Source organism: Plecotus auritus (assembly GCF_963455305.1).
Source record: "Plecotus auritus genome assembly, chromosome: 8".
Classification (NCBI taxonomy): Eukaryota; Metazoa; Chordata; class Mammalia; order Chiroptera; family Vespertilionidae; genus Plecotus; species Plecotus auritus.
The window spans coordinates 24,080,678-24,102,765 of NC_137782.1; the positions used below are offsets into that span (position 1 = coordinate 24,080,678).

The 22,088-nt window shown below is 44.6% G+C and overlaps 1 protein-coding gene across 19 annotated transcripts in view; it reads right to left on the reverse strand.

Moving 5' to 3' along the window:
• PTPRT (protein tyrosine phosphatase receptor type T) overlaps positions 1-22,088 on the reverse strand; it is a gene marked incomplete at its 3' end in the record, with an annotated part of 976,718 nt that overhangs the window by 74,874 nt on the left and 879,756 nt on the right. For 12 of the 19 annotated variants that reach the window (XM_080686646.1, XM_080686642.1, XM_080686644.1 and 9 more), the window contains one exon: positions 8,405-8,595. In XM_080686646.1, coding sequence (XP_080542772.1) covers positions 8,405-8,595 — 191 coding nt within the window. The remainder of the gene's footprint in view (positions 1-8,404; positions 8,596-22,088) is intronic. The other 7 variants (XM_080686645.1, XM_080686641.1, XM_080686643.1 and 4 more) reach the window with 1 other exon arrangement.

Below are 22,088 nucleotides of genomic sequence, written 5' to 3' on the forward strand. Positions count from 1 at the left end.
AAGCTTGCCATCCTTCTTTGGATGCTCTTCTTTGCACTTAAGCCTCTTGGAATTATTCCCCAAATAGTGAGATGTCTTGATAGAACAGAGCTTCTAAGAGCAGCTCACCTCCAATCCAAGACTGAGAGCATCCTGGTCCATTTAATTCACCTGTTCATCTTCTACCCTCAGCAGATTCTGTCAGCTATGATGCCCCCATCGTTCCCTTTGGCTTGACTGTATCCCTGGAGATAATTGGAAGTGATATGCCTTGAGGTGCAGCAAAACCAGACCCCAGGGGATGCTGACCCAGCAGTTACTGGCTGATGCTTCAGGACACAGCCAAGGGCCTGCTTCCTCCATGACCAGTCCTGGTCGCCAGGATTTTCCTGGGCCCCTGCCCACAACTGTACTCTCCTGGGCAGGGAATATTTCAGTCTTCACCAAGGAGGTGCCATTTTTACCTGGGTTTTTCATTAATTTATCTTGTCCAGAAATGCCTCTGAATACCTCTTGCCCACTAACTATATGAGGCAGGGAGAAGGCGGAGCTTTGCCAAAGACAGAGTGTTTGAACATTATTTCTACAAATCACCTCACCACTCCAAGTCTCTGTTAATTTTCCCAACAATGAAGTCAATGATATGCCTTTCAGTTTAGAGTTGGGGGAAGGGTTTGACTATGAAGGGGCAGCACGGGGTGGCGAGGCGGCAGGGGCGGGGGGGGGGCATTTTTTCTGATGGAACTCTCATGTATTCTGATCCTGTTGGTGTTTGCATGACTATAACTTGTGAACATGCATAGGTCTGTACACTTCCCTCCCCAAAATAAATTTTACACTATGTAAATGAAAAACAATATGCCTCACACAGTTCTATGATGACTGGTGATTATTGAGAGAATGCCTCCAGGCACCCAGCACAATGCCTGTTCCATAGTAGGTGTTCCAAGGCTCTCCCATCCCACTCTTTCCCAAGAATATGCTATTGGGCCCCCCCCACCCCCCGGCTCACTCCTAAAATTCACTCTCTGCTTCTCTTTGATTAGAAACAGCCAGTTTACTGTCACAAGACCAAAGATGGGGACTCCTGGCAACATCCCTACAGTTTTGTCTTGGACCCAAGCATTCCTAAAATGTAGGACCCTATGATTTCACTCATGTGTGGGAAAGCAACAAATGAACAAAAGGAAAAACAAACAAAAACTCACAGGCACAGACAACAGTAAGCTGGTTACCAGCGGGAAGGGGGCTGGGGGATTAGTCAAGGGGGTCAAATACATGGTGATAAAAAGATTTAAGTTTGGGTGGTGGGCACACAATGCAATATACAGATGAGGTATCATAGAACTGTACACTTGAAACCTATATAATCTTATTAACCAATGTCACCCCAACAGATTTAATTAAAAATAAATAAAACTGGTACCATTCTGGGTAAACTGGGACAAGTTGCTTACTTTAGGTACAGGTAGGACAAATTATTCGGGGAGTGAGAAAGTTTTATAAGCTCTTGGAAGCCTAAGGCCTGGTCGTAATTGTGGTCCCTGGGTTTAGTAAACGCCCATGTTTCCTGGCATCTGTGGCTAGCTGGTGGATGGCCGTGCAGGTTGTATATGGAGCACCATGTCTAAGGGAGAACCATGGTCTGGTAGACATGGGAGATTTCTGTCTATATTATGAACATATTCTGGAAGGTGATAGTCCATTATCCTGAGACAGGTGTACCTTTTGCTATTTCACTCTAAGGTGCTGTATGAGTTAGTGGTGGCCCTGGCAGAGGCCAAGCTTTCAACAAATACCTCCTTCTGTGCTGAAAGCATATGCCTCAGGGATTATAAATGTGGACAGAGTAGACAGGAAAGGATGACTGATGATGTCTACTCAGAGTGGCATCAGGAGAGCAAACATTGTTGTGCACCATGTCACTAGTAGAAGGTAATTTATGAGTCTTGCTGGGAAAGCTAAGTAGAAAACCAGACCCCAGCAAGACCGAAAGGAGCTTTAATGGGATAGGATGGTGAACTGTGCGTCTGCATGTTGAGTCACAAGACCTCCTTTAAAAAGCCCCATGAAAAGCTACACAATTTTAAATGACAAATTTTAGGCCAATGGTTCCCAGAGTTTGGTAGGGATCCAAATTTCCCATAGAATTTGGTAAAATGCAGAGGCCTGGGTCCTGTTCCATGTCAATGAGCTCATGTCTTAATGTTCTTTACTAATGTTCTAGCTGACTCTGACATGCAGGACTCACAGGTCTATAAAGCATTTTAACTAGCATTCTGTTTTGTAATTACACAGGGTGGTAAAACCATGATCTTCCTTTAAAGTAAGGGTCTTCATTTTCTTTTTTTACTTTCTAACTACCTCAAATGCCCCAAACAGTGCAAGGTATGAAGTAGGTACTCAATAAGTATTTCTGACCAAATGAAGTAGACGCCTAAACTATCAGGCTTCAGAAGTCCATGCTATGTAGTCAGACCTTTCACAGAAGATGAAATGGGAACCCAGAGGTGCAAGAGTCTTGTCCAAGACCATCCAGCATGCAGGAGCAGACTGAGACCTAGATCTTGACTCTCAGCCAAGAGCTTTTTCTGTGGTACTGCCTGAAAACTGCTTACTTGGTTGGGAAGGGTTCCTATATTAAACACAGAAAATATTGTTTTCTGGGTTACAAATAGAGTTAAGTGGAAAAAATAACAATAACCTCAAAGGAAAAGAGTAAGTTAATAGATCTCTTTCCTGTTGGAAAAATGTCCAGATCTGAAACCTCATGAGTTACTGATGTCTTTTGGCTCCCCCCTGGAAATGGCCATTTCTCCCTTATTGTAATCCATTGGGAATGGAGTGAAACGAGAAGGTGGAGTCCAAGAATTTCTATTTGGGTCATTATGAGTTCCCAGAGCTGGAGAACAACCACAGTCTTCCCTTTCATGATTTGGGCATCTGCTACAGACCACCCCTCCCCTACCCAGAATCACTTTCCTCTAGATGGAGAAGCTGGAACAGAGTCTCTAAGGACTCTGTTACCAACCGAGGAGAGAAAAAGCTATGGGAGAAGCAAAAGGTCTACTCTGCCTCTGTTTAGGTGGCCCTGATCTAAGAGGGCAACTGGGGCGACCTGAATGGTTATACCTGAGGAGGAGGCTGCCTGCCCACCATCATCCACAGAAGACAAAGAGAAAGATGGCAACACTGGCCTCTCCCTACAAAGCCATGCACATGGCGTGTGGGCACACAGCATGACCGCCCTGAGCTGGAAAACAAACAAACGCTTGCTCTTGAGTAGGCTGCATCTCACTCCACACAGCTGTTCCTGGCTGCTTAAATAGTCTTAATGGGCTGTAATAACCAGATACCTTCTGGTCACCCTACTGGACTTGTTCCATTCATTAGGATGACAGACTGCCTGGACTGGACTGGTATTATTAACAGCTTCCCTTCCTTTTCTCCATCACAGTCACCTCTTCCGGTTCTCCCCCATCTTCCCCAAACCCTCTACTCTTCTGATCATGATGATGGCTGGGGTTACAAGGCTCACAGACAGCCCCACTCTCTAGCTAAGTTCTCTTGGCATGCTTTGTTTTGTTTTGTTTTGTTTTGGGGAAGGTGAGAGAATATAGGCAGGAGAAGTAGGGTGGGGAGGAGGGAAGACTCTCCAGTCCACAGTCAAATGCAGAAGCCCTTTGACTTTCTTGTGGCTGTGCCATTAGCAGGTCCCCCGCCCCTCCATGGGCATCAGATGTGACCAGCAGCAAATACAACTGGTGAGGTGATGGGTCTTGGGCATAAGCAGGGCATGCACTAGGGACTCTGTGGATCTTTCTAGACCAGCATCTCTCAACTTTCAAAGTACATTATAGTCATCTGGAGAACATAGAAAATAGAGATCTCTGGATCCCACCCCAGGGAATCTGATTTAATTGGTAGAAAGATGGTCTGGATATTGGTGTTGTAAAAACTTCCCCAGGTAATTCTAATATGCAGCCAAGATTGAATACTTCTCAGACTCAAATCTGCATGGCAGGTGTAATTAATTTGCCTTAGGCCTCCTTGAGTTCTTAGCAACTCAAGGCCCCTGGTCAATCATGGTTGCTAGGACTTGAGACATCTTAGTAGACATGGAAAGTAGATAGTTGGGTATATGAGTTTAGAATTTGGGGAAAAAGCCTGGGCTGGAGAGAAAACTTTGGTAGTAGCCCCAGAGAGCGGGGTCCAGTAGGACTATCAGTAGGAGGAGAGCCAGCTGGCTTGCACATTAGTTCCTACATAGACTCTCAAAATATCCTGGACAGAAGTGCTCTTTGGACCATTTTGACCAACCCCCTCACCCTCATTGCATAAGTATGTAAATGGAGGCTCAGAGAGACAGAGCAACCTGCCCATGGTCACCCATACACTTAATGAAAGAGACAGGATTTGAATCCAGACATTTTGACTGTCAATTCAGGACGATTCATACATAACTTCAAGTCACTGAACTTAAAATTTTTATATATCGAGAGACTCAAGTTTTTAGGCCAAAGAGAATGAGCTGATTTTATGGCTCTACATGAGAGAATGTGTGTGGGTTTGTGTGGGCTCTGGGCCCAGTCTCCTGTTTCAGGCAATCCCACCTTTTCTCTGAATCACTGTCCCAGCCACCTACCTATCTCTGCTCTCCCTGCTCAGATTAAGTTACATCTAAAACACAAATCCAGCTTAAAAATCTTGCTTCCTTCAATTTATCGCATGGTCCCTGGAACAAAATCCAAATTCCTTAGCCTGACAAATATCTCTTTGTCCCCACTCCATGCCTCCCCTACTGACAATTTCAGCCCCATCTCCCTCCATGTTTCCTCCCCTGGTTTATATGTAACCAAACTTCTCCCAGTTCTGTTAATTCAATCTACTGTGCATAGCTCCATGCCATAGCTTGTCTGCCTTAGTCCTTCCCTGATTTTATTTGGTTATTCCTACTTCTCCAGCTTTTGTTCAGGCTTTATGTTTCCTAGAGAGCCACCGGCCACCCACCTTGAGGCTAGGCTTACTGCATCCCATCCCCAAGGGCATACCTTTATCATGACATTTTGCCAAGATAGTGAAATGATCAGTTCATATGCCTGTCTGTAAAAACAGGCTTCAAGTTTTTCAGAATGCAAGGGCTCTATGTCATCTCCTCAGTTCCAACAATCTAGTACAATGTCTGGTTTGTGGAAAGTACTCAGACATCTTAAAGTTGAAATTCCTTAAAGTTCAGTGTCTGGTCCCTATCTTTTTCTCTGTTCACCTACTTGCTGACTTAGAAGTCTTGTAGCTTTACTATCACCTATATGTCAAAAACTCCCAACGTTTTCTCCCTAGCCCAGGCTTCTTTCCCAAATTCTAGACTCATATACCCAACTATCTACACTGAGCAGCGTAGGGGAGTGACAGGCAGTAAACAGAGCGCATGGCATGCTGTTTGAAAGTGGGATCGACACCCAGGCATGTTGTCTTATAGAACACAGTCTTCAAGCAGTGCTGTGACTCCTGCGCAGCATGTAGACTCCAGGCATCACAGGGGCCTGATGATCAAAGCCATACCCAGCGACAGTCTAGGGGAGGGAACTGGCACATGTGGAAAGACTCCCATTAAGCAATGTTTTTCAATTAGCCTCCAGTTAATCAGAAAGTGCTGTTAACTAGAAGCTAAGCATTCCAGCTAACTGGTTAATGTAATTTGGGACTATATTTGAGGTCAAGGCTATTCTAGTTAGTGATATTTCCAAATGATGGAACAACATGTATTATTTTCTTTTTCATTATAAAGGCAGTTTACTTCCATGCCAGAAAGTTTGGGAAAAACAAATGCACAAACAGACATTGTATCAGTGTTAAATTGCCTCACTTTTATCACTGTGTTATGGTTATGGAAGAGTGCTGTCATCTGAGTATTTGTCTATGTGATGTGTGCCCCCCAAAGTCAGATGTTAAAACTTAATCCACAATGTGATGGTATTAGGAGGGGAGGCCTTTGGGAGGTGCATAGGTCATGAGGGTGGAGCCCTCATGAATGAGATTGGTGCCCTCATAAAAGCAATCCGCAGAGATCCCTCACCCCTCTGCCATGTGAGGACACAGTGAGAAGATGGGCATTTATGAACCAGAAAGTGGGCTCCCACCAGACACTGAATCTGCTGCCACCTTGATCTTGGACTTCCCTGCCTCTAGAACTGTGAGAAATATTTTCTGTTGTTTATTTAAAAATGTTTAAAAAGTACAAAAAGGCAAAAAAAATTTTTTTAAATCAACCACACAGGGATGGACACTTTTAAAAGAGATATCAATCTGGAAGGCAATGCACCAAAGTAGTCAAAGGTTTTTGTTTTCAAACTTTAGATCCCAAGTTCTTACAATAGTGTTTCTCAGGCTTTGACTACTTGTTACCCTTTTTGATGTCACACTGCTCCCCTGGTGTTATTTAAAACTTTAAAGCAAAGTAAATATTATGACTGACATAGTAAACTACCATGATATTGAATATGCCTTTGCAAACAACACACCCTCTCCCAAACATTCACTTAACGGATCAATGTAGGTGTGGATAAGCACACAGACACACACACAGACACACAGACACACACACAGACACACACACACACACACACACACACACACACACACACACACCATCCCTCATACTTTAAGGGCTTGAGACCATTCAGCCAACCCCCTAGGAGGTAAGGCCCAGGCATGGGAGGTTATGAGACAATCTCCTTTAACTCTTATCCTGACATTCTCCAAAAATTTGCAGGCAGCATATGAAAAATGCTGTTTTCCTTTGACCACACTTGCAATGAACTGCCTGTTCTCCTGAGCGGGTCGGTAATCACTCACGTGCATTGACACAAATACGTCTGCTCTCATAAATGTGTTCAACATGCCCCTTGCCACCACATTTTACACTCTCATAAAGGTTTAGGACCAGACAGGCCCTTAGAAGTCACCTTATCCAAACTTCTCACTCAACCAACAAAGGAATTTTAATGCTCAGGTGACAAGATGAGATGCTAAGATCACACAGTGTGTTGCATTGGAGGCCAGCTGTCTGGCCCCACTCAGAGCACAGTTTCATGACCTCACAGAGCTTCTGCAATCATTGCTTGGTCTGCTCCTTCTCAGAATATAGTCTGAGAGATAAACTTAGTCTGCATGATCCAGAATTCCAACTGGGTGGAGTCTGAGTCCATGCCTTCTCACCGTACACATTAAACTGAACCAAGTATAATGGGGGCACATGCTGCGTGTGGGAAAAGAGCCACAGAAAACTAGCTCATAGAACTCAGAGCCTAGCACACAGTAGGTGCCCCCAAGATATTTTGGGAAGGAGGAGAGGGATAGAGGAAAGGAAAAGTGAAAAAAGGAAATTCCAAAGCTGGCTGCAACTGCATTCCGACTTGGGGGTGGAGGGTTGCGGGGCTCCTCTGGGTGAGTGAGGTGCTCTTTAGTTCAGGAAAACATCTTAATGAGTTTCCCTTCAATTTTATGTCACTTTTTTTTATTTGTAAGAGGGGTCGTCTAATAGGCAAGCTTTGAAACAAAAGGAGTGAGACAAGGAAAGCGAAATTGTTCTGCCTCAGAAAGGAAGGGGTGTGGAGGCCTTTTCCTGGCTGCTGGGAGAAGGGAAAAAAGGGAGTTTTGAGGACACTAAAAAGAACTTTTGGGAAAGGCAGTGGGTGTAGAGACCTGTGAGGAGATGAGAACCGTAGGACCGCTTGTATTCAGGCACTTCCTGTGCTCTGCTGCGAGCCACCACCCCTGGCCCGGTTACCACCCAAACCTCAGTAGCAACCGCTACTCATAAAACCTAGGGTTAGAGATGCTTTGGGAGTAAGGAAAGGGGTGTCCCATGCAGAGGTGAGGAGAAGGTACAGAGAGGGGACAGAGGCACTGGAGATGAGGTATTGACTTGGGGGCACTGAGAACACAGCAGAAGTGTGGGAATGAGGCAAGAGGTGCCCAGGAACAAGCAAGCCTCCCAGATGCACTGGCAGGGAGACCTGCTGGCTTCCCTCAACATGGGGGCTGGGGGCTGGAGCCATTGGAGCTGCACACTGAGAGAAGCTGTGACTCCAAAGTGCAGAAACTTTGGAGATAACTGAGCAATGAAAGGAAGAGAGAGAGAGAGAGAGAGAGAGAGAGAGAGAGAGAGGAGAAGGAAAGGGGGAAAGGAGGTTTAAGGGTCTTCGATGGTGCTTCTCAAATTTAAAGGGTATACAAGTCACTTAGGTTCTGTTAAAATGTGGGTGATTCAGTAAGTCTGGATGGGGCCAGAGATGGTGTGTTTCCAACTGGCTCCCAGGTGACCCTGATGCTGCGGGTCCAAAGATTATACTTTTAGTAGCAAAGCGTTAGCCCCAGAAGCTTCTGTACCCATCTGGGAGTGTCTGCATAGGCGGTCCCTTACCTCATATTCCTCCTTGAACCCGTAGCCCTGGCCTCTCTTCATCTGGGTGATGTGCTGGAGTAGATCAGCCACGCGGATGGCCGGCTGGAACTGGTCCCGGGGATAGCTCATCTCCATGGGGTCGCAGGCCCGGTAGGGGTGGGTCTGGATGGTGAGGGTGGGCTGGGACAGCTCTCCGCGGCTGCCATCTGCTTCAAAGAGAAGAGGCAGAACAGACCATCACCTATGGGAGTTTTGCCCTCGGTCCTCTGTGCCTTCCCTGGCGGGACCTGAGGAGGCCAGAGGGAACTAACTCATGATTCAACTGATAAATCAGAGAAAGAAAAGAGACATATTGCTTCCTGGGCATGGCTGTGGGGATAGACTTAAAAATTAAATCAACAAACAAACGTGTGAACACAACAGCCCTTGGTTTGTTCCATCTCAAAGGTGCATATTGATGGAGTAAAGACCAAGTCCAGGTTGGCTGCCATCACTGCCCTATCCCAGGCCTTCCTTGAGGCTCGTCAGGGGAGTCTTGGCCAATCCTGGCCAATATCAGAACCACTGAGAAGCCAGGCAGGCTAGATACTGGGAGCGCCCTCCTGTTTAGGAAGTAGGGTGCCTGCCTGCAAAGCCTCAGGGTCCTGGAGACCAGGGCCATGTGAGTGTGTGCTTTGGATCCACTGCCTGCATCCCCGGGACCCGGTGTCTCCACCAGTTTGTCTCTGTTGAGTGGTACCCTGGGAGGAAGGAACTGGAGCCCCAGCCCCACCACTGAACACTCTTGCTCCAGGAGGGTCGAGGAACCCACCTTGCAGGTAGGGAGGCCTGAATTTGCTCTTTTAGTTCTGCCATTCACTTCTCCCAGGCCTGGGTCCTAAGCTCATTATCTCCTTCATATCATCCCTCCTTGATAAAAGATCTGTATTTCCCCCTGGTAATAATCCTTACACTCAGTGTGTTGCTTTAACTGTTCTCTGTTAGTTTGGCCCTGGGAACTGATGCCTGCTGAGGTTGGATTTGAGATTCTCTGTTCCCCTTGGACAACCACCTTCTAGTCCTACCACCTCACTGCTTGGCATTCCTTGCTGGTCTTTCCGGGCCAGTTTATCTTCCCCAGAACCTCTGGGGTTGGTCTGCCCAACCTTTTCCCAATGACATGGACAGTCTATGCCCTGGACCTTCTGTCTGTGACATGTATGAGATGAGAAGTCAGATTTGATGTATCTCAGCCAGGTGTGTTCAGGCTGAGCCAGGCACCCCTGCAGGACCCCCCTAGGCCTATGCCATACCCATTCCCTGGGAGGCTTAACACATATTCCTGATTTTCTGCAACTTGTCATTTCAAAAACCACGTCTCCTTCAGCTTGGTTGTGCCTCATGTCACAATAACCCAGCAGACATGACTCTGCATGTGAAGGTGAGCTCTCCTTCTGTGTGACAGCGTGAGAAACACTGTTCTCAGGAAGGAAAGAATTGCCAACACACAGGTCTAGTGAACAGCTTTCTGCACAAGGAAGAAGGGTCTAGGGGAGATGTTAGCACATAAAAATACCGATTACGTTTTCTCCTGGGATTTTAAATAACAGGGAACTCATCCTCACTGGCCTTGCTTAAGTGTAGTGCTTGGCAAATGTGGGGGCTGCTTCCCTTCTCCATCCATCGCACCCTTGTGATGGGGAGTTAGACTTATTGGAAACCCACTCTGTGCCAGGGACTCGGGTTGGCACTGGCCGTGCACAGAGCAATGCAGATTCCACCCTCAAGGCTTGACGGTCTAGGAAAAGAGACAAGAACAGAGGCTGGAGAAACCAGGTGCTTTTAGGTAAGAGCAAGGAGGTGGATAGGGAGTGAAGGCAGTGGGCGGAAATGTGATGGGACAAGCTGTGAGAGACAGTGTGAGGGCCCGTCTAGAAAGGCCGTGAATGTGCAATCATCTCCAAGCCAGTGGGAAGCTGTCGAAGGGTTTGAAGAAGAATCCTTCTTTAAGGACTCCCACTACTTCATGTAGGGGTCATGCTGTCATGTCAGCTGCCATGGACATGAGACATCTTGGGAGCACCACTCCTGTGATGGACTGGGAGCGGGAGGGCATTGGGGATGGAGAAGCAAGGAGTGCCAGAGCTTGCTCCTCTAGATTCTGCCCTGCTCCCCAGGAGAGGCGGAGCTGGAGCCCGGTAAGTGTCTCCTACCTAAGCCACCATCCCCAGATGTCTTCAGAGACCCATGGTCTCCCCAAGGACTTGAGGCACAGGCTGCCTGGGAGACCGGCTACCTGGCAGAGCCTGGGAGACTGAATGCCTGGCAGAGACAGGCTTCTTGGCAATGGGCACCTGGCAATTTTTGTGAGATACCAAATGTTTCCAAAACCAAAGAGCTACCAATATGAATATTTTCCCTAAACACATGGCTAGACAGACGGTAAACTTGGTGTCAGCAAAATCAACGCTGCAACGGAAAATAAATGCATTTGAAATTGAGCAACTTGTGTTGCTATAACATTTGTAATAATGTCAATGCTGGAGCTAATGATGCTATGAAGACTCGGAACCAAGGGATTTTCAAGGTTTATTAATTCAACTAGTTGGACTCTTTTTCCAATGCATCCTACCTCACCTATTCCCTTATTAACCTCCGATAATGCAGACGTGGTGCCTTTATCACACCCCATTTCACCTGACGCACTACACTTAATTTTCCATCATTAGGTTTAATGAAAACCCAATTTCACAACTCACTTCTCTCAGGAACCTACAAGTAATGCTACGTTTTTATCAGCCCCAATTAAAAAGCGTTATGATGTTCCTATTCGAGAGGGAGCCTTAAAACTAATGTGCGATTCTGCTGCTAATTCAAAAGGGTGCTGGAACTCACACGCCGCGCGTAAAATGTAACTCAAACCAGCTGGCCAAGGGAGAGGGCATTTTCCATTCTTCTCCTCACCAGACCCTTAATTCTCAAACCATTCCAACTTCTCACTTATGGGTCCTGCATGTTTATTTATCACATCGTAATATTTTGGGTTTCTTTTGCCCTTTTTCTGCAGCTGTTGCCTAAGCCTGTGAATTCCCTTGCAGTAACTCCAGTTGCTGCCCGTGAGGGGCTGGTGGGGCGGGCAAAGGGATTTTGGTGATATGTCTGAGGTCCCAGGTCACCACCTCCCCATTTCCTCCTTTCTGTCTCTCTACCAGGTCCTCTTCCTTCTTCCTTGGGAGTCTGACTTTGGCCTTCTCCCTCCCTCTCTCTTTTTTTTTACCCCTCTGCTACAAGCCACTATATATCTCCCTCTAGCTTCAGCCACATATTTCCAATTGCTTGCTAGAAACTGCCACTCGAACTGGTTAACAAATATTTACTGAATACCTACATTGTACAAAGCACGGTGTTAGATCCCGTGTTCACACGGGGTGGGGGGGGGGGAGGGAGGAGTGTGCTCAGAGGGAGATAAGTGCACCCAGCCCCAGCAGGAGGAAAGGAGAGATAAGTGTGTGTAAATAAGCCTAACAAAGGCGGGAAGGGACCCGCGTCCAGGAGACGGATGGGAGGATGATGTGCTGCAGAGTTAGGCACCATGGAAACGCTTCCACGCTTGAGGCATTCATGCCCCATTTCTGTGGGTTTGGCTATATCTAGGTACAACCTACATCACCTCTGTCCAGTGGAACTTTCCACGGTTCTGGAAACGATCCGTGCTGTGTGATATGGGGGCCCCTCACCACACGTGAAATATGCCTAATGTGACTGAGGGACGGAATTTAAAATTTTGTTTCATTTCAATTAATTTAAAGGTAAATTTCCACATGAGGCTACTTATCGGGCCACACAGATCTAGAGGAAGAAAGAGACAGGGAGATGAGAGCCTTCTGGAGCTACACGGTGGGGCAAAGGGGTCCAGTGGAAATATATTGCAAGCCATATGTGTAACTGAAAATTTTCTCGTAGCAATATTAAATAAAGCAAAAAGGAGCAAGAATACATTTTATTTAACCCAATACAGCAAAATTAATATTTCAACATCCAGTCCATATAAAATTATTGCTGATGTATTTTACATTCTTCATTCTCATATCCACTGGTGTTGTGCTCTCACTCAATGTAATGGCAGATGGAATGAATGAACTTCTTTCTTAAGTCTGACCAAATGCAAAGGGTAGAACTTGTAAAACTGAGTTAGTACAATGCCACCCACTGTGCCACACTTTACAAAGTTGAAATGGACATAATACAATTGGCAACTGACACTCATCTACTTTGTTATTTGAAGCGACAGCGGCCTGAAGGATAAAAAGTGTTTTTTCTTTTCCTATGTCCTTTTTGGGGCTCAGAATCAGAGGCCCTAAAAAACAAATACGAGGGGTTGGCATCTCCAAGCCCGTTCTCCCCTCAGTTCCTTTCACGGGGGGTCTGGGGCGTGGCAACGACAACAGATGATGGATAAAGGCCTTTGTCCCCGAATGCAGATTCAGTATCAGGAAGAATCTGTGATGGGAACACTCATGGGGATGGTGCCTTCGGGATTCATCTATTCCTTCCAATATATAAATCAATCCTCGATCCTCCTCTCTGTGCAGGGAGCATGCACTCCCCCGCAGCACCGCATTGGAGGGAAGGATGGTGTCAGACAGGCCATAGGGGGGTGGGGCTGTGAACATCCCTGTGCCTTCTGCTTCAGCCACAAGGAAAGGATTCCAACCAGTGAGATAGCGAGGGCACAATGAGCACCTGCCTGCTCGGTTTATGGTAAATGCCAGTCCTGGAGTGGTATCTCCTCCTCCTTTGGAGTTAAGTGGACAGAAACAAAACAACATGGGTCTTAGAAAAACCCCCATGTTACAAATAAGGAAAAGGACACTCTTGGATGCTGAGAAAAAGACAATTTTCAAAAGAAAAAAGCAGTCAGTGTTGGCTGTTTACCCAACTACCATCTGGTACCTCCTTCCTTGCTGGCAGAGCCCTCAAATTAGTTTGGGTGCCTACATATTCCCCATGTGACTGGGGAGTATGACCCTCTTCCTAGATCTAGGGGCACATTCCACTTTACTTACAGGTGTTCCTATTCTCTTTGTCAAATTTTCAATGAGACAGAAGCTCCTAGGAAAGGTGTACTTATTTCTATTTAAAAAAAAAAAAAAAATATATATATATATATATATATATATATATATATATATATATATATATATTTACTGATTTCAGAGCGGAAGGGAGAAGGAGAGAGAGACAGGAAGATCACTGATGAGAGAGAATCACCTATCAGCTGCCTCCTGCATGCCCCACACTGGGGATTGAGCCCACACCCAGGCATGTGCCGTGACCCAGAATCGAACCATGACCTTCCGGTTCATAGATTGACACTCAACCACTGAGCCATGCTGACCAGGCTGTCCTTACTTCTAAAAGGAACATTCCAGTGGCCTCCCTGCTCCCCACATATTACCATATGTGGGGGTGATGCCTTCAGCTGCTAAAGGGATCTCACATCCATGTGGCCAGGCTGAGGACAATGCCCCTGTGAGGTGGGCAAGTGGAGAACTTGAAAGAACTTGGGTCCTTAATGACATCCTTAAGCATCTCCTTCAGCCAACCATAGAACCAGCTCCAACTCTTGACTTCTGATTCTGTGAGATAATACATTAACTTATTATTTAAACAAATTTGATTTTTTTTCCTGTTACTGGAATCTTAACATACATGATAGAAAATAGAATTGCATTTTAGAAAACGTGGAAGAATAAAGGAAGTGAAAGATTAAATAACAAGACAACAGATTTTTCAAAACATGGATCAAGTTAAGAAGCAACTAGAAAAAAACCATCTCTGGGTGCCTGGCTGGTGTGGCTCTGTGGTTGAGCATGGACCCATGAACCAAGAGGTCACCAGTTCGATTCCTGGTCAGGGCACATGCCCAGGCTTGATCCCTAGTAGGGGGCATGCAAGAGGCAGCTGATGGATGCTTCTCTCTCATCGATATTTCTATCTTTCCACCCCCATCCCTTCCTTGCTCTCTAAAATCAATAAAAACATTTTTTTTTAAAGCAAGAAAAACCCTTGCTGGGTGAGGCAAGAGAAGACTGTGAAGAAACCAAGACGTAAAGGCTGAATTGAAATGAGCATTGGAATCTGTAATGAGAATAAGCAATAGGCAGAAACTTGCGGAAGATGAATTTGAGAACCTTGCAGTGAAAATGCAAGGGTATAACAATGAGATGTCTATTTCCTCTGTATCTATCGTCTGCTCATGTGTGTTCATGTGCGAAGGCACCAAAAAGACATTTTCAGAGAAAAGAAAACAGACACATAACAGCCAGATAATTGGTGTTGTTAAAGGAGAGAACCGAATAAATGGAACAGAAGAAATAATAAGAGGCATAATGTAAAAGCAGCTCTTTGGCAGAATAAAAACCTAAATCTTCAATAAAGAGTTCTCCACGTACAACTTAAAAATAGAACAGATCGCATGATACAATTGTTTAAATAGTATTGATATAGAAATGCTCAGATAAACGTCTAGGCTGGGAAAAATGATTATAAAAGAAAAGAAACAATGCTAACCATATTTTCTGTTGCCCAAATTTAAATGCCAGAAAGCAGAGGAACACAATTTTTGAGGGGAAAATGCTGTGCCCCAAACAATACACTCATATACGTTGTTTTTCATTAGGAGGCTACAGGCTCAGATTCTTGTCCAGAGGCGTGGGGAGGGGGGGGAAAAACAAACAAAAGACTCCACAAGGTTGGCGGTAAGCATTTTATAAAAGAATCAATTTGTTAAACACCAAAATCAGTTTAACATAGATGTGAATATAAAGATTGAAACAAATGTGAATAAAATAGAATCAACTACAAAAAAGGATTCTTATAAAGAAATTATATAAAAATCTAATATAAAAGTTCTTGCCTAATGTATGAAATTTTACCAGCAAAAACCAGGAAGTAGGTGACGGATGCATCACTAAAAATATAAGTATATCAACTTCTGGTTGCCAGGTGGGAGGGGGGTTGGGGGATGGGAGAAAAGTGGAAAGGATTAAGATGTGCAAATTGCCAGTTATAAAAACAGTCCTGCGATGTAAAGTACAGCATTGGGAATACAGTTAATAATACTGTAATAACTATGAGTGGTGTCAGATGGGTACTAGACTTATGGAGGTGAGCACTTTGTAATTTATATAAATTCTAATCACTATGCTATACACTTGAAGCTAATATATGTCAACTGTAATTAAAAAATATTTTAAAAGTATATCTTCACCTTTCATGACAGACAGTCAACTTATATTAATCTTGTTCTTAAAGGATCTCAAGCGTGTATGGTCACATCTCTGTAAGTATCTGTGTTTAAGCTAAAGGTATCAATTAGTAGAAAAAAAAGGGTATGTAGCTTTCAAATAGAGGCAAGGAAACCATGGACCTTTACCACATGTGGTCTGTGTCTGCATTTATGTTACTGGCGTGATAGACAAAATGCAAACACAGAAACCTGTGTAACCACCACTGAACATCCCCTGTTCTGATAAGTCAATGAAAAACCACCTTATAGAGGTATTTTCATAATTCAAGACATATTAATGCTCCCCCTCCCCCAAACCAAACTACCTCCACTGAAGAGAAATTCACAGAGGGAAAATAAAATATAAAGAATGACAAGCCATCTGAGGAAGCTTGTCCCCATGAGGGGGAGTCAGGAGTCAGGAGACACGAGACACAGAGAAATATGCCTCCCAAGAATGGAAAATAATAAAACAATCAAAGAGACTATAAAATAGCCACATTCTGATTGATTAAAGAGAAAACGGAAGGCCTGTGCACCGCAGCAATAATGCAACCCATCACGGAAGAAGGATGGGCAGGTTTGAAAGTACAAATTTAACTTCTAGAGATGAAAAATCTAGTCACTGAAAGTAGAAAGCAAGTAAATAAATATAAGAACAGATGTTAATGGAACACAATAGAAGTTAAAGACACAATAACGAAGCTGAAGAAAAGTAAAAGCTGGCTCTTTCCTTTGAAGACACCAATAAATTAGACAAATCTCTGCTAAAAATGACAGAGGGGGAAAAAGACGCAAATAAACCACTTCCCAATTGCTAGAAATTGGCAGAACACGTTTATCACATGCTCAGACCGGAGAGTGAGTAGATGGCCCGGAAAAGCGTGAACACATCTGAAGACGGATGAAGGTGGCGGAGCCAGCAACCACGGGTCAGATCAGCCCATCACCAGAGACCGGCTTTTTTTCTTCTTTTTTTAAACAAAGATGTTCTTTTTTGAGATAACTGTAGATCCACAGTCATAAGAAATAACAAAGAGAGGTTCTGTGTACTCTTTCTTCACCAGTGTTACCATCTCACATAGCTGAAGCACAATGTCACAATCAGGAAACTGGTACGGATACACTCCGTGGACCTCACTCAGGTCTCAACAGGTTTACATGTGCTTGTGTGTATGTTCATGTTGTGCATGTGTACATGTTTCATTTTATGCAATTTAATCACATGTGCAGATTCCTGTGACCACCACCACAGCCAAAAGCATTCTTCATGCAACAGAAGGAGCCTGTGAGTTTTTCTCTTGTCTCTTGGCTGAGGGCTGCTTACTGGACCCTGGGTGACTGTAGCGATAATTTTTTAAAAAAGCATCTCTCAGTGTAACTCTGAAGTCTGCCAGAGCCCTACAAATGGGCCCCACATTCCCCGATGCTCCTATAATCCAGGGGTCCATAGGGCCACCGTGTGTGGCCGTCATGTCGTGCACTGCTCAACTTTAGAGGGGCCATTCATGAAATGGCCTTGCTCTGTGACTTACGTCCTGTTTGTTAAAAGCCATCAGTCTTTACTTAAGTGATTATTGGCAGGTCGTTATTTTCATAAATCATAAAGTGAAAGGTTCACTCGTGTAAAGAGGTAGGAATGAACGAATTATTAGTCTGTGGACTTAGCATCCTAAGAGCTGAGGCCGAGTTAGGAAGGGAATCTCTTCTGTGGGCAGAGAATTGGACTCCCATGAGGGGTCTTGTGGATGCACATGTGTGTGTATATATGTGCAAGCATGTGTGGGGGGCATGGCCTAGAAAATACATGGGTTTTCCCTCACTTCTCCAACCAGAGCTAAATGGTTTTTAAAATCTCTGTTTTATGAAATAGACTTCTAGGTAGGGTTGTTTTGGAAGAAAGGATTTTACTATAAACATAACCTTTGAAAACCATTGTTTTCTATTTTTTATGAGGGGGTCACAATTTTATGAAAATCCATAGGAAAGCAAGACAGCAAAAGTGCTGACACCAGTGTTCCCTGGCACAGGCTTCATAAACATAATTCAATTGAAACAAAAATGAATACATTGGGTGTGTCAGAAGCAATAGACCTGCAGCAGCAACAGGATGCTTAGGCCTTAACCACTTAGTGATCCAAGAAGGAAGGAGGAGCATAAAGCTGAGGGCCGTGTACAAGCGCCTGGAAATACACTGCTAACCACAAAGGAGAAGAGATAGAATTCTGGACTTTCAGCATGTTTTAGCCCACTGGAAACACAGCCCTGTCGTGAAACACCTAAGTCTAGTGATTAATTACTGCATATTCGCCATTCGTTTGTACTATTAGACACATGTGCATGTACTATCAGAGGCAGGTATATGGACTTAATGAATAGAAAAACATTCCATACTGACAAAGAGATAGATGTCTACACAATTTTGTAAACTAATGATAAAGTATGGTACAAATATTGGCTGGGAAGAAATGGATACCTGGGGAATGCTGACTTATCAGATGAGAGTGAAGTATAGTAAAGTAAGAACTGTGAGGTTACTCAGTGTTGGAAAGATTAATACTATTGTGAGGTTATTAAATGTTTTTAGTAAAAGTTCTGCATATGGCTGTGCATCCTATCTAATAAAGAGGGAATACACTAATTGACCTTCAAGCTGTTGCAAAGATGGCAGTGCCCACAGCCAATAAGGAGGGTATATGCTAATTGACAGCCATGCCCTCAAAGATGGTGGCGCCCACAGCCAATAAGGAGGGAATATGCTAATTGACTGTCCCCCCCTCAAAGGTGGTGGCGACCACAGCCAATAAGGAGGGGATATGCTAATTGACTGTCACACCCTCAAAATGGCGGTGCCCACAGCCACAAGATGGCAGAGCCAGTCCCCTCAGCCCCACCTGGGCGGCAGGTGTGCAGCAAAGCCAGGCCCGCCCCCAGGCAGGCCCGGCTGCTCTGCACACCTGCCTCCAGAGGCCCCCGGTCCTCTCAGACCCTCAGCCACCCAGGGCCGGCCTGAGGTGCAGGCAAGCCTTGGATGGTGGCTGCCCAGCCGCCCAGGGCCCGCCCAAGGTACAGGCAAGCCTTGGATGGCAGCTGCCCAGCTGCTCAGGGGCAGCCCAAGGCACAGGCAAGCCTTGGATGGCGGCTGCCCAGCTGCTCAGGGCCACTCGAGGCTCAGGTAACCAGGGCTGGCTGAGGCTTGTGCTGCTAGCAGTGGCAGCAGCAGAGGTGTAATGGGGCATCACCTTCCCCTGATTGCTGGGTCACCTCCCACCCCTGAGGGCTCCCGGACTGTGAGAGGGGGCAGGCCGGGCTGAGGGAGCCCCCCTCCAGTGCATGAGTTTTCATGCACTGGGCCTCTAGTGTTAATATAAATAGTCAAAAGAATTTAGAAGAACGTGTCTAGGTGAGTTAGTTACTTGAAGCAGAAATAATAAAGAAAAGTAATTGTAGAGTTTTGATAATATTTTAAGCAGGAAAGAGAATGATATTGGATGGCTTTTGAAAGGGAAATTGTGCAAAGAGATAGGCTAGGATTGTATGAGGAAGGGTTTGAGTTACACATAAAGGGATCTACTGAGCCCGCAGCATGAGAACCTTCAGGTGGCTCCTACATGCAATTTCTGCGTTTAGCAGGGCTACAAACAGTGCAAATAAAAACAAATAAAATTGGGTATTGGTGGAGCCAATTTGTTGACTCACCTGCCCCCATCCCCAAATCATCATTAAAGTGAAATCTGGGCTACATATGAATTTATCTTTAAAGTAAACCCAAATTGGCTGGAATTGATAGCAACTGGGGAAGACTTCCACCTTGAAAATTCTGGAGTGGTTGAGAAATCTTATTTAACAAGGAAATAAATTATTTCAATTGGAAAGACTGAGAGACTCCCATCATATTTCCCTTAAGACAGGGAGGTGGTCAAATGTGGGTTGACTTTGAACATAAATCAACCCGAGTAAAAACCCCACCACCACCACTTACTGGCTGTGTGACTTTGGGCAAGTTATTTAACCTCTCTGAACCACAGTTTCCACAAAGGGTTTATGAATGGTATCTCTAAAAAATCATTAGAGAAAGGGAAAATGTAACACTGTGGTTTATAACTGTTAGAAGTGCCAGACATTACTAGTATAGGTCAACACAATAGAGGAAAAAGAGATGGTCCCTTCTCTCCATGTCCAGATATATATGCTACCCCTCTCTTTCCCCAATAGCTGAAACAGCATCCTCACATATCCCTGAATTCTCTTTTGTTTCTTACAGTGAGGCATGAGAATTTTTTAGAAGTTCAAAGCTAAGCAAGGCACCTCCTCTCTGAAGCCACTCATTGGCTGGCCACTGCCCTATGGCTATGTTCCTGATGTTTACTATGGCTCGAAGGCTATGACTACTCTAGCTCCCACCTCTCTCACCTGCTGCATCTTGTGTCTCTTTGTCCTTTGCTCATTAGGCTGTAGCCACACAAGTACTTGGCCACCTGAGAGTCTGCATATGTCGCTATTCTCCTGGAATGGTTAACATTCCCCCAAACTTCCGATTCCAAGTGGACTCCTATTCTTCCTTCAGAACTCAGCTCAAAAGTCACTCCCTTTTCTAGAACAGAAAGCTAATCTATGGTAGAAAAAAAGATCAGAACAGGGGATACCAATTGGCTTGAGTGGGGGCAAGGTTTGCCTGGGAATGGCAGGAGGGATCTTCCTGGCCTGTCTACGTATTATTAGGGGGTTGAGTTGCACCAATGCATGCAACTGTTGAACTCATGGAATGGAAAGCTTAAGATTGGTGCATTTATTTATATGTAAATTTTACGTCAAAGGAAAAAAATATAGAACATTGAGTCTGCATTATTGATATGCATAGTGCAGTACTAGGGCAGGGGAAAGCGTACTGATGTCTGAAATTTCCCTCTGCAATGCATAAAAAATCAAGATGGATTGAGGGAGGGATAGACAAAAAATAAGTGATAAAGTAAGTGTCATGAAATGTTAATGATAGAATCTAGGTGGTGAGTAGATGGGTGTTTACTGGAAAAAAATCTATTAATTTTTCTGAATACTTGAAGATATCAAGGAACACACACCTGTCTGCCCCATCCCCATCTGAGAGTACCACATTACATCCTAACAATATCATCTTCAGGAATCACAGTGTAGCTTTCTGGACCTGTATGTTGTCTCTGTAACTACAATAGTGATTGAAAAATTCATAGTGAAAATATTTAATGCCTGTATCCTTCACTAGACAATAAGCTTCATGAAGGCAGGTGCCCTGTTTCTGCTGTTTAGTGCGGCATTTCCAGGACTAAGTGGCTGCTCACTAGATACTTATTTGTCAGGTAGGGACACCTGTCCCTCTGAAATCTGTCCTCCAACTTGCTAGTAGATACGACACCAGTCTGCTTCCAAGGTTCACCTCTCATGTCTTCATGTTTCTATGGTGAGAGTAGCAGATCTTCTTTTCCTGCCTCAGTTCTATCAACCTTGGGGGTTTATTGGTAGGTAGCAAAACGTCAAATTTACTGAAAATGCATTTCTTCCCCAGGTGGGCTTCTGGCATTTTAATGACACCCAGATCCACTGAGCATCTCTTGGCCTGAAGGCTGTCAGCTTCCCTGAGACTCCAGTTTAGGCTGGACATGATTAGTTTCTCATTGGCTTCAGGGTTATGCCCAGAATCTTGTGATGTGTTTGTATCACTGCTGTCCAAGACCTCCAGCCTCATAGGACGATGAGTGATGGTAGGAAAGAACCTTAAATACTAGTAATGCCTCACACCGAAAACATGGGCTTGTCTTATTTTCTCTCTCATTCACCAAAAATCGTAATAGGACAAAGGTATACAAAATAGTTGCAGAGTAATCCTTAGCTAAACTGGAAAAATTCCATTTTGACAGGTTGCACAATCTTCGGTCTGACAGGTGACTCTTTGTTTCTTTGATGTGTAGGGAAGAGAAAATGAAGTGACTAAACTTGTCTGGGGGAGGAAATTTAAATGTGCAACAGCAGTTGAGATGAGTTTGTCATTGTGCTGGCAGATAGGAGCCTGGTTTCTCCATTTCAAACTATGCCCCGTATACTTAAGTGGAGTTTGTGGATATAATACCACAAAGACAACAGCATGTTGACAGTGGAAATAGTTCTTGAGTTTTCACCCTGAATTCTCATCCTGGTTTTGCCATGAAATTGTCTTGCACAATTACTTTCACTTTTGTGGATCTTATCTTTAAAAAGAGGGAGTTGTTGATTTATTGGTGATAGCCATTCTGACACGTGTGAGGTGATATCTCATTGTGGTTTTAATTTTCATTTCTCTGATGATTAGTGATATTGAACATTTTTTCATATGTCTATTGCTCATCCGTGTGTCCTCTTTGGAGAAGTGTCTATTTAGGTCCTTTGCCCATTTTTAAAATTGCATTGTCTTCCTGGTGT